Genomic DNA, 16,598 nt, shown 5'->3' with positions numbered 1-16,598 from the left:
TGCAATGAAATAAAAGAAACAATATACAAAATTTACAAGATTCTTCTACAGTTAGTGTGACTGGAGTACGTCCTCGGGATTGCAGTGATGCTTCCATTATAATTTAGAATAATAAGAGTACAAAATAACTCTATCTATTATCCCCTCTTTTCTTCCTTTCTTTTCTCTCTTCCTCTTCTTCTCTTTTCTCTCTTCCTCTTTTGTTCTCTCTTCCACTTCCATGAGCCTTCTTGCTTCTATACCCTCATTCGTTTTATAAGCAAAGATAATACTATTCACTTCACAAATTTTCCCCAAATGAATAGTGAAAATACTGTGCATAAATAGTAACAAACTATTCATGTGGGCCATCCACATATTATTCACAACACTCCCCCTTGGATGACCATAAGTCTTCGATTGACTCGTTAAAATCTTGATTTGTTTTGGATGCTCCCCTGATGAGTATCTCCCCCTGATTTCAAATCATTTAGGCTGATCGTTGATCATTCTGCTTCAGTCTCTTAGCAAGAAGAGTTGCCGAAAAAAGGTGCTTTACTTGTTGTTAACTTTCCACAGGCTTGTTCTTGAACTGGGCTAGAGGGTCTTCTAATTTCCTTCAAAAGTCTGAATTTACTTCATTTATCTGGAGCTAAATTTGATTCAAGGGTGGTGGACACTTGATCTTGAATCAGACTTGTGATTTCTTCAAGGGTCGTCTATGCTTAATCTTGAATGAAATTGAACCATGAGGAGCTTCATGTGGCAAGTGATCTTTGGCTTTGTCGGAATGAATCAGCATGTGTTTGTTGCGCTTGTCTCCACATGCTTCATTGTATCATTTTCACTTGTCTTATCTGTTCCCCTTGCAGAAGTGGTATCTTTCCTAGTTTTTCCCCATGCAGGTTTGACATCTTCTCTTGCAGTATTTGCTCACTAATGCAGGAGTGGAATGCAAACCTTGCATTTGAATGGTCCTTCACTTCTTGGTGACTCATACATGCGTGGCAGCTTCAGTGTGAAGAGCCAACAACGAGCCAATTATTCTGTGGTGTTGATGACTTGAAACCCAGCTCTATTAACAGTTGAAGATGAGTACTCGAGAGAAATTCTAGGTAACCAATCAGGAAAGGTTCTAAGCAATCGGTTCCTTACCGAAAGTTTGAGTGAAGGTTCCGACATATTACTTTCTTTATCCTTGTCTTTGCAGGTAAGAACAAGGACAAAGGAAATGACAGGGAGATTGCATGATATGAGATACTCTTGCTCTCGTCCCTGATGATATGAGATAATCTTGCTCTGGTGTGACTGGTTTTGAAGAGGTATTCTCGGAGAGGAAGAAAACTGGGTATTTCGAGATGCTTTGTTGAAGATGCATTCTCGGAGATGAGGAAAAGTTAGGTATTCTTGCAAGTCTGCCTTGTTATGGAGAACGAAAGTCGACATATATAGAGATTTTTCAATAGCAATTAGTAGTGATGTGCCTTTACTTTTGTCAGCAACTGTGGTGTAATTAGAATAGTAAGATTCACGCGTTTTCAACTTTATCAAAGATCTTTGACAAAGTTGCACGTGATATCCAAAAGCTGAGATTGCGTCTGATAAATGTTGACGAACTTTATCTTGAAAATCTAGCTTTTGAAATTCGGAGAGCGGTGCCTCTTCGATCTTTGAACAAGTGGCTCTGTTGTCTCTTCTTTTATAGAGACATCAATTGTGTTCAAGACTATGCTCAGAAAGTTGCTGCCTGTAGAAATTTTCCCTTTCTTGCACTTCTGAGATTTTATTTGACCTCTTTTTTCCTTCATCTTTTCTGAAAATGGTTTGCCCATCTAACACTTGCTTAGATTTGAGCCTTAGGAGTGTTACAGACGAGCAGCGCCAGGATAATATATGGCGCCCACCCTTCTTATCTTTTAATGGTCTTCTTACGGTTAGAGACTCTGTGATGAAGAATAACATAACCGCTACTGTGGTAGCTAAGAATCTTCTCACTCCAAATGATAACAGAATCCTTTCAAAACGGTTTGATGAGTCGGCCGTTCAAGACTCATTGGCTCTTAGTGTTCAATGTGCGGGCTCTGCATCTAATATGGGCGAACGCCTACTTGCTCGAACTCACCAAGTTGAATCATTGATGGCTGAGATGGCAAGTCTTAAACAAAAGATTGAGAGCTTAAGCACGAGAATAGAGTGTTACACGTGCTTGCAAATAATTACTCGACGAGCATGAAAAGAAAGCTTGACCAGCTTCAAGAATCCGAAAGTTGGATTCAAAATGATCACCAGAGATTCGTTGCTAGATTTCGAAGGCAACTGATGCCTCCCCCTTCTGGTGTTTTGCCAAGTACTGGGGTGCCACATGATCAATCTCCAGTGCCTCCCCCTTCTGGGGTATTGCAGAGTACTGAGGCTTCACATGAGCAACCTTTGTGAAGACTTTATCCTGTTTGTTTGTTTTAACTCATGTGTATGCACATATCTGTAATTTCTCAGAAATATCAATATATAAACTTGATTTCATTCAATATATTGTGCGAAATACAATAAAGCATATACTTCACTAAGATGTGGTACTCCTGGACCAAATATCAATTTATCTTTACCCTCATGAAGATAAATGATCATTCTTAGTGTCTACATCATTTGAGTATTCAACTCATAATCTTCAATCCATATGATTCTTTAATATCATAAATATCATGGGTAAAATTCGTGTTGGCATATTGTTCGATCTGCAATTCGAGACAATATTTCTCTCAACACTTTATAATCTTTCTTGACTCTTCAGGAGTCCCAATTTAATATCATCAACTCTTGTAAGAGATTTTAGTATGTTGCAACAATATCATAATCAAAGTACTCACTAAGGCAATTTATACCATCCATTGGTATTGAGTACATATTTTATGCTTTACCTTTTCAGGGATTTCTTCAAGCAATATGAATCCTTCATGGATTTTCTACACTTTATGACACATTTTCCTTTGGAATTTATACAGAGCAATTTGCTTGCATGTATATTTGGGAGATTTACTTATAGAGATATGATGTGGGCAACTCATAACCCTTCGTATATAATTCTCCATTCATATGAACTTGTTTACAAGAGTATAATTTCAGGTTTCAATTAGTAACCTTGTGTCATATTATGTGAGTGTATTTCACTGTATTACAAATGCCCAATGTAACCTCCTTGGTTCAACATCCTTTAGCTATTTGTATTGTATTCAAGTATATAGGTCCATTTTTCCGCGTTCTTACAAAATTGTAATGGAATTGCCTTGTTCCATTTTTTTTTGGCCAATAATTTTGCTGACGGAAAAATAACGGGACTCAATATCAACACAGCTCATTAATGAATTTAGTAGCTACTTGTAAAAACCAAAATTACCATTGGTTATCATCAATCTGTGATCCCATATTTTCATATGCATGCGCATGCATAAAAGTTTTTCATTTTTTTGAATATCCATTACCTCTTCAAGAGCATTACGCTATCTCTTCCAGGATAGTCATAGTTTAGAGAATGCGGATCATAACCTCCTCTTGAGCATTATAGAGCCTGAATTTTAATCTCCACTTCGGGAGTTGAGTCATTGGAACTTATACGTCTATCATGCTTCATGCATGAGACATCAACATTCCCATGTCCGCGGATTGTCCTTTCTAGGACGTGTATCCATGCAGCGACTATCATGATTCCGACATGTTGCAGTTATGCTTCGGGAATGCAATAGTTCAGTAGTTCCATATTCTTTTTCTTTCGAATGACTGAACATTTGGAGTTTAAGGTCTGCCACGCTTCAGGCGTGCAGCAGATAAATCATTTGCTGCCTCAGTATATTGTCCAACAGGGACATTAATTCTTGTAGGTACATTTGCAGCAAGTATATGTGATTTCATCACTTTCGTTGCATCATTAAATGCGTCTAGCATTTGATTTGCATATCGTTGCATCATTCAATTATTCTCACTTTGTTTTTATATTGATTGTTTCATGAATCAAAATAAGACAAATTCTCTTCGTTCTTCTGGAACGGTCTTTTCTCATCATTCTTTTAGAATGATATTTTCTCATCGTTCTTCTGAAACGACGTTATTTTCTCCCTTTAACGGCGGAAAAACTGTCTTATCAAAATCATAGTCTGCAAGCCGCGCGGTAAACATATCCCCAATCAAGGGTTCCAAATGTTGAATGATAAATGGTGAATCAAATTCAACATATATTCCTAGTTTGTGTTGATGCCTCATTTTAGTATGTTGTGGCAGTGCAATAGGCACATAGATAATGAGGCATCAACACAAACTGGGAATTCAACATATATTCCCAGTTTGTGTTGATGCCTCATTTTAGTATGTTGACTCTAAAAATTACTAAACCTACGTGGCGCGCATGCCGAGTAACTAATAAGTTAACTACGTCATTCAGTTGAATGCGTGGCGTGCCAACTCATCGGCCAAGATCGGCTGAGGAGTAAAATTCGTTGATGTCGCGTTGAGCGCGTTGCTGACTTATTTATCTTGTAACTGCGATCGAGGAAGAAACATTCTCGGTCTTTGGGTTCTCGAGCTTGAAGATAAGGCTGCTAGTTCTGCGAAGTTCACAAATCATCGGCGCCCGATTCGGTTACCATGATTATATTCGTAAGAGTATAAGCACGTCGAATTGACACCAGACTATACGGACACAAATATTCAAAGGTGATGTATGTCTTGATGGTGAATGTGGTTCGGCCGTCAGAATGCCGAACTCTAAAACTCACTTGTGAGTATCCAATCATAAAATCACTCAGCGTCCAGTACGCCGAATATCGTAACTCGTAACACCTTACTTCGCCGAGAGGGCTAATAAGATGACCTTTGACAATAAGGATTCGAAAACCCTTCTCGGCCGAGACTTGGATAGGTAACCAGTCGGCCTCGACGCAGTGCTGTTTATCCAAACTGAAGGTGCTCCTCGGTCGGCTGATTCTACGGCAACAATGCTGTTTATCCAAACTTAAGGTGTTCGCCAGTTGCCTCCACAGTGCTGTTTATCCAAATTGAAGGTGTGTCGGCGGGAAAAAGAAAATGAAAAATCTCAAGATGTTTGAGAGGTTTCGCGCAGGGTAATTGTGTGTTGAATTGAAGGTCCTCAATTGTTGCATGATTTCTTGTATTTATAGCACCAACTCCTTCTTGAGATCGAATTAAACTCCTACCTGGATTGGGAGTTCTTGTTTCGTTCTGACTCTGCTTCGAACAACCTTACTCCCATTAGGACTTTGAACTTACCCCCTTTTGGGGCTTTATTCACTGTCGGTTGAGAATCCTAATTGCACCAGGACTTCCTCGACCATTCCTGCTAAATGGCCCGGAATCATCAGGCAGCCCATAGTATTTTTGACATGGCTTTGTGCTGAGCACAACCCTACACTCGGCCCAACAATATTATTTTGGGCCCAAACAATAACATAACCAAAAACTCCTAGATGTGTAATGTTTGGTTAGTACCCAAATATGAGTTGTATTGAAAAATATTGATGGTTGGCAACATGTCTCAACTGAATTAATATTGCATCATGTAAAATGACATGTCCCCATGTAGAAACTTGGCAATTTCATTTTCATTAGTAGAACGCGGGTAATCAATTTCATCCACTTAATAAATACTTCTGTTAAACCATTTTAAGTATGGATATAAGGAACTTCTGGTCCTTATTTAATAGTCTGTAGACTGAGACTCTTATGGCTTTTATTACAATTAAGTTGAGGCACTGCGACACTTCAAACTTAAGGTACTCATCAAGGAACTTTATGTCCTGATCTTGATGATCAAGGGACTTCATGCCCGATCATTTTGCATGATGGAACTTCAGGTCCAATCATTTTTATATGATGAGGATCAAGAAACTTCAGGTTCTGATCTGATCAAGGAACTTCAGGTCTTGTATATACTCATCGTAACAAAAGATAAGTACAATACTTAACTTAAAACAATATGCGGTAATTCCAGCCATAGTAAATAAATTGCATTTAAGTAAATAAAGCTTGTGACAAGGGCTTTAATTTGGCACCATTCACATAAATCAAAACTTAAAGCAGTAGGCGGTAAGACCGTCCATAATAAATAAATTGTTTTAAAGTAAATTGAACGTGTGAAAGTGTTTTAAGTCAACACCATTCACATAAATAAATATATATTTTTCCTTCTTTCTTTTCAGATGATGTAACACCATCCAAAAACCTTTACCCCTTTTTTATTATTATTATTATTTTTTCTTCTTATTCATTCACATGCTGCACCATTCCAAAAAAACTTTTACTTTTTGTTTTCTTTCACATGGTGCAACGTACCTTTCCAAAGCTTTGGCCCCATTTCCCTTTTTATTTTTGTTTTCATTTCACAACTCTAAGTCTTTTTAGTTTCTCAGGAAGTAATAGTAACAATAAGTTCCAATTGGTGGTCCTCCTCCGGTGAGTTTCGAAAAAGTCGAAACGGTTCTCATAAGTTTTGGAGTCAAGAGTGTCTGTTTCGAAATGATTCCCATAAGCTTTGGAGTCAAGAGTGTCTACAACTTATGAGAAGATCAAGCCATTAGATTTAGTTCAAATTTTAGTATGATATGGATAAGAGGATACCGAACAACTTTCGTGAAGAAACACTTTCGATCTGAGCTACCGAAATGGAGTTTTGGTACTCATAAGGTGCCTATCCAATTTTCTGTGGAAATTGGAAACTGGTTTGGTATTTCAGGCATTTGCAATGATCGCACCATTGGAATTTTCTGAAAAATTGATATGTTGTAGGTACTGGGCGGACGAACAACTTTGAAGAAGAAAGTATTTCAATCTGATGTCTGCAAGTTAGAGTTCCGAGGCTGTTTACATGGTTGTTAGATTCTCTACTAATTTTGAGTCTGTACCCTTTTGCTTGTACAAATGATGATATACAGTCATACAACAACATATATATATTTGCTTCAGGAAAATTAGTAGTACAAAGATTTTAAGATGAAATGAAAATATTTTCTTATCTGTGAGATTCCAGGCGACAGAGGTGAACAGGATTTGTGACGTTATGCTTTCCACTGACACGAGAGCTTCTCATGCTGATAACGTGTTGTAAAATCGATGGTGTGCGCAGTGAAATGAAAGAAACAAGGCACAAAATTTACGAGGTTCCTCTACAGTCAGTGTGACTGGAGTACATCCTCGAGGCAGCAATGGTGCTTCCATTATAATTTAGAATAATAAGAGTACAAAATAACTCTCTCTTTATTATCCCCTCTCCTCTTCCTTTTTTTTCTCTCTTCCCCTTCTTCTCTTTTCTCTCTTCCTCTTTTGTTCTTTCTTCCACTTCCGTGAGCCTTCTTGCTTTTATACACTCATTCGTTTTATAAGAAAAGATAACACTATTCACTTTACAAATTTTCCACAAATAAATAGTGAAAATACTGTGCATAAATAGTAACAAACTATTTATGTGGGCCATCCACATATTATTCACAACATTATCACACTTATTTTTTTTTTCAGCTCAATGGGGAGACTAAACAATAAATGATAAGAAAAAAAAAAAAAAAGTGGACAAGTCTCACAATTAATGTTTTATTCATGAAATTTGAATATAAAATTTATCACTTAAAAATAAATCTAACCTATTCCGATTTAGAAAAAAATAAATCTTCCATATGATTATAAAATTTTCAAAACATGAATCAATATGTTCTTAATATATATATATATATATATATATATATATATATATCTATCTATCCATGTATATATGTATACTCCAAATGGATCGGATTCGGGTTAAAGGTTAAAATGTCTGCAAACCTCGTTCCCATTTTTCTGTCCTTCAAACCGGACCTAAACTCGTGAAAATTGCCGTCACTAGTCATCATGCACAAAAAAATGACTGTAAAAATTGAATAAAAAAAGAAATTACTATTTAATGAGCCAAGTATAGTTCCGTTCTCCAATTAAATAAAAAAAATTCATCAACAAAAATAGAAATGGTGAAAATTATTTTCTTTATTTTCCATGAGTGTGTGTGGTGGTGAATGGTGACGTGGAAGTTAGTTTTCCACTTCTGTACGGTCTTACTCACATATCACAAATATCTTTGTTTGGTATGAATGTGAAAGGTTATAAGTATCTGCACTGGCATGTTCCTTAATCAATTGCAATTTTCTTCTTTGGTACGTTACACGACTTTGGATGAAAACTACTTATGATTCGAGAACCCCAAACTCTTGTAAAATCCGACGTGGAAAAGTCAATGACAAGGAATCAAGACAAACCAACACGACAATGATGGCGGGGGTTCGACTCTGAAAAACCGCTGAACGGAAGAGATGTAGCCTGATCCCCATCCGCCGACGCAGCTGAAGTTCTGTTCTTTGTCTGCGGCTAGGGTTTTAGATTATACGTAGTCATGCCAATACATGCATCCACGAGAGACTTCCAAAACCGCTCTCTTTCGAGAAACGGTCAGACATAAACCTTGAGCATAGAATTTCCACAACAAGAAAAGCCATCGAGAGCGCAAATTCTGGTTCACACAAGCCAAAATTATAGTTTTATTAAAATTATTACACAAGTTTTTCTTAGATGGAGGTTTAGAGCACTTAAAAAGCCGACACACAAGATACTTGAGCTTCAACCGGTGTTCTGCATGCCAGCAGCAATACCCTTCATGGTCAGAATAAGCGTGTCCTCTAGACCAGGAGCATACTCGCTCGTTGGATTGAGTTTCACAAGCTCCGCTGCCGGCTTGCTTCTTGTTTCCATGTACTCCTTTGACAAGTGTGGCCTTACTTTAACATGGTAGTTTGGATCACGAATCTGCTTCAGTGTATAGGCTTGGCACACGTTAAGTGTTGTGATATATGAATCACGAAGGAGGAGTCGCTGCCTCAAATAAGGATCTCCTTCCAGAAGAGCCCTATGTCCAGCAACCTACAAAATTAACACAAAATGGGATTAGCTCCTCAAGATATTTGTAATAGCACCACTTAGGACTTATAGAGCACTTCACATAGTTTGCCATTACATACAGGATCGCAATCCAGATTAAAATTAGCCTCATAGAAGTGCTCTTATTGTTTTACCATCAAAGTCTCAAAAGAAAGAAAACAAGAAACAAACCGCTTATGAAGATAATTTACATATCTATGTGAAAGAGAATTGTCAAGTTTCCGTCTTTTGCAATATTAAGTATTAAGGTCTGCCTAAACTGTCTTTGTGTCAGTAATTTATGTGATGTGTTACCTGGAGGACGAGGCGCTTAGTTTCTTCATAGTTGGACCTCAATCGGTCTCCAAATGACCACAGGTCTTTTGACACAAGAAGCTTGTCATAGAGAGAGGCAATACCCGGATCGCCCTTGGCAAACACCATCTCAATTAAATCAATTGTGACTCTGAAAAAAGGCCACTGGTTATACATCTCCTGGAGCATTTGAAGATTCTTTGCATCCTTCTCAACAGCATGCTTAAATGCTGCCCCGAAGCCAAGCCACACTGGTAAGTGAAATCTTGTCTGGGTCCAAGCAAAGATCCATGGGATTGCACGAAGTGATTCAATGCCTCCACTGGGCTTTCGTTTTGAAGGACGACTCCCAATGTTCATTCGACCATACTCCAACTCCGGTGTTGCCTGCATTATCCAAGAGAATATTACATTTATGAGTTTATTAGCGTTTTCATCTTTCTCGGCAAACTATTACAGAACAATCATCAGCTAATTCAGTGACGTGATCAAGGATACAAGGGAGCTTCATAAGAAAATAATCGGGCAAATTTCATTTTATGGTAGGCCAAGCAGAGGAAGAACAGAACTATGATTCTTGTAACTCATTATTTTAACATCTGAGTCGCAAAAAACGAGAAACCATAAATTGTTTTTAAGGATACATATTATTTAAATGATTAGTTTATATACATGCATATTTTTTTGAACATAAAATATATATGCATAATTGCATTTGTAATTGCATATACATATAATACATAGATATATAGATAGAGATTCAAAGGACGATCATGTTGGATAAAAAGGATACTTACGAGGCGAAAGTATTCCACAAAACGGGGCTCCTGGAAAACTATTGAACGATATTCCTTTGTTGCAATGACGGCCATTTCATCCATGAGTGCACGCCATTCTGGCTTTGGGGAGACTGGAGGATGCATTCCGTGCTCAAGTGTAGCTGCTGTGAAACGCTGGAGTGTTCTAAAGCACAAGTGTTCCTCCCCAAATGATTGTTCAATAACTTCACCTTGAACTGTAACACGAAGCGAACCATGAATAGTGTCGGGTGGCTGAGACAATATAGCAAGATGGGTGGGCCCCCCTCCTCTTCCAACTGTTCCACCTCGACCATGAAACATCGTAAGCTTAACCCCAAATTGTTTTGCAACCTTTATGAGCTCTTCCTGAGCCTTGTATAACTGCCATGCTGCAGATAAACGACCAGCATCCTTCCCGGAATCTGAGTACCCTATCATGACTTCTTGCTTCCCATTGATCCGATTTTTGTACCAGTCTATTGAAAAGAGACGAGCCACAGCAGCAGGAGCAGCCTCAAGATCAGCAAGCTTCTCAAACAATGGAACAACCCTCAGTGGCTTCTTCACACCACATTCACGTTGTAAAAGCTCAACAGCGAGAACATCAGATGGGGCTGTTGCCATTGATATAATATAAGCACCAAAATTGTCTGAGGGAAGTTCTGAAATGACATGGAACGTTTCCAGCACATCAGCAATTTCTTCAGTCTTGGGAACATCACGGCCAAAAAGGGGGCGCTTGCCACGAAGCTCAGACAAAAGCCATTCTTGCCGACGCTCCTCAGACCATTCTCGATAAGACCCTATCTCCAGGTGTTTTGTTATAGCATTGATGACATCAGTGTGCCTGTCTGATTCTTGTCGTATGTCTAGTCTCACAAGAGACAGCCCAAAAGTAGAAACTTGTCGTAAGAAATCAAGAAGGCTTCCATCAGCAATTACTCGATCGCCACAGGAGCAGAGTGACCGGTAACAAAGTTCCAGAGGCTCCAGAAACTACAAGGGAGCAAAAAGACAATCAACTCTAATACAATAAACGTTGCATGAGTATGAAGGTTGAGCCAAGTTCAAACACAATTTGTGTACTGAACATCTTTTGTAAATTTATTGAAAGACTACCTGAAGTTTAAAGCTCAGCTTATCTTAGAATTTGGTACCTTGAAAATTCAATCTTTTACAACTTCACAGCGAAACTCATAAATCTTGTGGTTACGAGATACCTGTTCAACATTGGTAAACGTTGTGTCCTCATGAATGTCAGAGACTCCATTGGCTAATAATTGGCGAGCACGTTCACGCGTATTGTAAAGCTTGTCTCTTACATCACCAAGAATAACACGATAAGGCTCATTTGGAGGAATTTTTTTCCAAAACTCTGCATCCAAAAAGCAATAATTAAAAAATAAACTTACAAAATCCCTTAAAATTTATCTTAAACTTGAATTTAACAAATAATAGAAACTCAAATAAAAAAAACTAGGAGATTTATCTACCAATGTCAATGGTTAGGCATGTCCAAAAACACAACTTCCTTTCTCAAGAATTAAAATAGAGAACAACTATGAAATATCCTAGAAAGCCAAAGATTTGAAGTTTTGATGGATGATATTCAAATAGTTTGAAGGATGATTAAAACATGAACTCATCTGAATTGCATACCTATGTACTGTTTTGCATCCTTCTTTGAAGACCTATGAAGTTCATCAGCACGAGTGCGAAGCTCATCATTGCATCGCCACATAGATAACTGTGGGTAAAATAAAAAGAAAAGGAAAAAGTCAATATAAAAAAATGTAATTAAGTAGAAGTAATGATTCTTTTGACACCTCAAACATAAGATCCTCTATCTGGGAGAAGTATAAGTTAGCAGCCATCATTCTAGCCAATAAGCATACATCCCGAGTAACTTCCGGAGTGACCCTGGGGTTTCCTGCAGCCCATATTAAGCAGATTTAAGCTACAGAATCAGAAAAATAATTTTAAGGAATTTTTAAAGGGAGAGAGATGCCATAGTGAAAGAAAAACAGCACTGCATAAGGAAAAACTAACTCATCCAATAATAGTGTGAGATGACCATACCATCACGATCCCCACCCATCCAAGAAGAAAACTGAATGAGAGGGGCATTGTAAGGAACACGTTCGTTTATCCCTATGTTCTTCAAAGCAGTGTCAACACGACGTAAGAATTTTGGTACACCTTTCCAAATTGTCTCATGGAAGTAGCTCATTCCTGCCCTCATCTCATCTTGAGGGGTTGGAGGAGTCCTTCGGATTTCATCTGTACGAAATGCAGCTTGAATCTACATGACATAAGGTAAATTACTTAAACTGAATATTCAAGCTTTTGAGAGTGAGGTATTGGAATCGGGGTGCATCTGCATTGGTATTTTTCAGCAAATTTAAGGAAGCCAATTGCCTAATTCAGAGAAAATGATATTTGAAATTCTAGTTTCGCCTATAATATCAAGGAATTCTATTCCATCATTGGTGTCTACATACCTCCCTTTGTAAAGCCTCATCGAGTTCCTGCTTATCATCAGGCGTAATGTCCTTAGCATACAACTGCGTCAAACAATTTCTTATCCTGAAAAGGTCAAAATTACACAATGTCAACTAAAAAAATAATAAACCAAAAAACTCTTGCACCTATAGAATATAACATGTCAACTCCCACACATGAATTTCTTCTAGAAGTGCAAAGTGAAGTCGGATAATAAACACATCCTGAGCAAGTTGCTTAACCAGCAGGCTTTCACAATTTGTCAAACGTAACTGCAGAGCTAACCTTGCATGCTTTTGAAGCAAAGACCTGCGAACAGACTGAGTAGGATGTGCAGTCAGAACCAAATCTACAGTCTGGTTCTTCAAGGCATCAAAAATTTCTTCTGGGGACTTTTTCAGGTCCCCCACAAGCCTCTTGAGAGTCTCTTCAATGTCCGACTCCGTAGTAGCCGACGCCTCATCAGCAAAATCTCCCTTCTTCTTCAACTTGATCCTCCTCCGGTACGCAATCTGAACTTCCTCGGCCAAATTTGCCAAGTTAAGCATGTGAGAAAAGGATTTTGCAATGACAATGGAGTCCCCGGGATCCAAACTCGTTAGCATTTTGCCAAGTTCCTCCAACTTTTGAGGGTCCTGCTTTCTTTCATATTCCGCGGAAAGCTCATAACAATCTTGCACCTAGTCCAAATAAGTTTACAAAAGTCAATAATTTGCTTGTTTATCATCACATTCTCTCATGCGAGAAGTGCCCCAATCATCTAAAACTAAGAACCTCTTGAGTGAAAATTCACATGTTAAAAACTAAATAATTATTTTTCTCTCAGTTAAGATTAAACCAAAACCCCATCAATTTTTTTTTTTTTGAACAAACGATATACTCTACACTAAGGTTTTTTTTTTTTTTTTTTTTTTTTTAACAAAAACCCCCATCAAATTTTTTTTTTTAACAAACGATATTCTCTACGCTAAGGGATGGGGTAGTGGACTAAACCTCACAATTGGCTAGCATAATTTGATTCAAATTCGCCTTTTGCAAGAATCAAACCTAAGATCTCTCATTTATAAATGAAGAGAAAAAACATTAGATTGTAGTATTATGTAACAAAACTTTATCAATTTTATGACGGCTAAAGAAGTGAAAAGTCAGAAATTTTATTCTATTTTAATTAAAAATACACTAAAATAAAAATATCAAATATTCCCAAACAAGCATTATAAAACAAAGCGATAATACCAAGGTATGCACCAGATAAACAAAAACACGCAATATAACCACGAAAAATGGAAGCAACCAGAACCAGATCAAAACTACAAAGGGTTATCCATAATATTTGCTAAAAAGTAATCAAAATATTACAAATAAGTTGATTAATAATTAAAAAAAATAAAAATAAAGGTAGAATATACCGTTTCTCTGAGACTCTCTCCATGTAAATCCTGAAGAATATCAAGGAAGCGATCCAATAGCAGAGCATCGTACTCAACCAGTTTGTCATCCTCAGAGACCTTCCCAGGTGCCAAAAGCCTCAGTTGGGCGTCAATTGAAGCCATCTTCTCCAAGTTCCTTGCAGCCATGGTCGTCTTCTCTCCCTCTCTCTTAGTTTCTGGGTTGCTCTCTCTCTCAGTTTCTGGGTTGCTCTCTCTCTTAAGTTTCTGGGTCTCTCTCTCAGTTTCCGGGTTGCTCTCTCTAAGTTTATGGGTTGCTCTCTCTGTGGCGTTTTAAGCAGCAGAGATATGCATGGTATTAATGATTGAAAACAAGCGAATCCGAACGGGAAATGAGTGGAATAAATTGAGTTTCAGAGGGACTATAAACCCAATTGAAGTAGGACACAAACTCTATTAAATCTTCTTCCTTTTTTGGTACTATTTTTTTAAAGAAAATTAAAAAAAATAAAAAAGAAGAAGAAAGAGTGGGAAGCAAAGCAAATCCCGTGAGACCCAGATGAAAGAAAAGAGAGAAAGAAAGAAGGGGGGGGGGGGGGTGGTTTGGGAGTTTCCAGAAAAACGGGTAGCTTATGATCCGGGCACGAGAAAGTGGCAGTGCAAGAAAAAGCAAAAATGCAGAGTGCTCTAGAAGGTGGAGGAGGGTTTAATCACGGAACGGTCCGACAAGTACACTTCCGTTTTTTTTTTTTTTTTCGTCATACTGCTGTTGGTTTTTTCATTCATGTAAATATAGGATAATGTATGTGACTTGTTGTACTTATCTGACAAGGAGAAGGAGGTCTGCTGATAGGAGCATATTCATGCGACTTAAATGACTTGTTCTCGTACATTTACGTTATGTTTCTTTAGTTATTTTAGTTCTTTATGCTTCTTTTGTGTGTTTTCAGGTTCTAAGGGCTTAGGGAGCAAGAAAGTGCATTTTGAGGCTATTTGGAGCATTTTTGGGCATGAATTGGATAGCTTATCCATGGAGCCAAAAGGATGGACGAAATTGAAGGCCATTTATGCAATTTAGGACATACAACAAAGGGCCTAGCCCATTCTCTCTTATTCTCTCCCTTATAGCCATGCAAAGAACCATCCATTCCATAAAAAACAACCCTATTTTAAGCCCATTCTAAAACCTTGCCATGCATCACATGCATTCCCCTCATAACCTAGTTGTCATTCCACTTCATCAACACATGCATTCCTTTCATAAATTAGCCACATATTCACCCACATGCACTTTAATCATTCAAACATGCACTCCCATTAATTAAACCATTCAAACCAACACAAAAACACCAACATTCCCTCTTTGCCGTGCAAACACATGCATTTCCCTTGCCATTTTCAGCCATCACACTTCATCATTACACCACCATTCATTCTTTAATCCACATCCATTCATCATCATTCACCCTAACTTCAATTCACATGCAAACAACACCCATTTCTGCACCAAAGAAGTCTATGCCGTGACCTTCCTAGCCATTTCCAGCTTTTCCCTTTACATTTCACATGCATTCCATACTTCTCCTAGCTGTTTTCCATCATTATTTCAGCCACCATTCACTCTTTAATCCACATGCATTCACACACACTTCACACAAACAACATTCACATGCAAACACAAGCTTTAACCAACAAACAAAACAGCCAACACATGCACCAAAACACCCATGCCGTGCACTTCACATTGAAATTCCAGCATCTTCACATGCAATTCCAGCTTTCACATGTTGTCCTAGCTGTTTTTCCATCATTCCTCCACACAAACACCTTAAACAAACAGCCATATACACCTCCACTCCTCCTATAAATACCCTTGCATTCCCATTACCTAAACATATCTCATTTTCATACACAACACACCACATTCACTCTCCACCTTCTTTAGCCGTGAGTCCCCCTTCCCTTATAATCCAAACACCACTCCTCTTCCATTTCCATCACTCCTCACTCCATTCCACACTTCCATTCCCCCAAACCAACTATCCTTAGACCTTATGCCGCAACGAAGAGGAAGAGAAGAGGGCCTAAACGTTCATACAATTCAAGTTTGAGTTGTTGGAATGTTTAGGTGTTTCTTTGATTTCAATGTTTAATTTCAATTGTCTTTGTTTTGTATGAGGAACTAAACCCCCCTTAGCTAGGGGGTGATTCGAAATATATGTTTATACTTGCATTTTGATTTGATTACTTCTAATTACGTTTCATAAGTTGTGAATTCAATTTGTTTAATTGTTTTATTGATAACCTATTTATGTATGTTTATTGAGAGTGCACGCTTAATTTTCATGCATGAATATGACGCTAGAATATAAGTGAGTTTCACCTAATAGTTATGAACTTATATTCACAAGTAGTGGAGGTTGCTTATAAACAATCGCGTTAAATAAATTCTTGGCATAAGTTTCATGCAATCATAGTAACGAATGCCTCGTCAACACTTATAGTTTTCAAAGAACTTAATGATTCTTGCTTGTATCTCTATTATGCAATTCATGTAGGGAACTTGTGAGGAATGCTTTGGGTTGTCGTATGCAATCATCCAATTCATTAACTTAAGGAAAACTTGACGGTTAATTTAAGCGGACCTAATTAACCCGGGGTGTTGAGA

The 16,598-nt window shown here is 37.9% G+C and overlaps 1 protein-coding gene across 1 annotated transcript; it reads right to left on the bottom strand.

Moving 5' to 3' along the window:
- Positions 1-8,485: 8,485 nt before the first annotated feature.
- LOC137739546 (phosphoenolpyruvate carboxylase) lies at positions 8,486-14,680 on the bottom strand. The gene is made up of 10 exons (XM_068479152.1): positions 13,952-14,680; positions 12,828-13,222; positions 12,542-12,626; positions 12,120-12,342; positions 11,867-11,970; positions 11,700-11,787; positions 11,261-11,415; positions 10,038-11,036; positions 9,241-9,627; positions 8,486-8,928 (listed from the first exon to the last, which is right to left on the bottom strand). The coding sequence occupies exons 1-10, from the start codon at positions 14,117-14,119 to the stop codon at positions 8,629-8,631; spliced, it is 2,904 nt and encodes a 967-aa protein (XP_068335253.1). The 5' UTR covers positions 14,120-14,680; the 3' UTR covers positions 8,486-8,628.
- Positions 14,681-16,598: the final 1,918 nt, after the last annotated feature.

This window comes from Pyrus communis, chromosome 7 (assembly GCF_963583255.1).
Source record: "Pyrus communis chromosome 7, drPyrComm1.1, whole genome shotgun sequence".
In the NCBI taxonomy this organism is placed as follows: domain Eukaryota; kingdom Viridiplantae; phylum Streptophyta; class Magnoliopsida; order Rosales; family Rosaceae; genus Pyrus; species Pyrus communis.
Note: the sequence above shows the minus strand (reverse complement) of the source record. Positions and strands in the feature narration are given on the sequence as shown.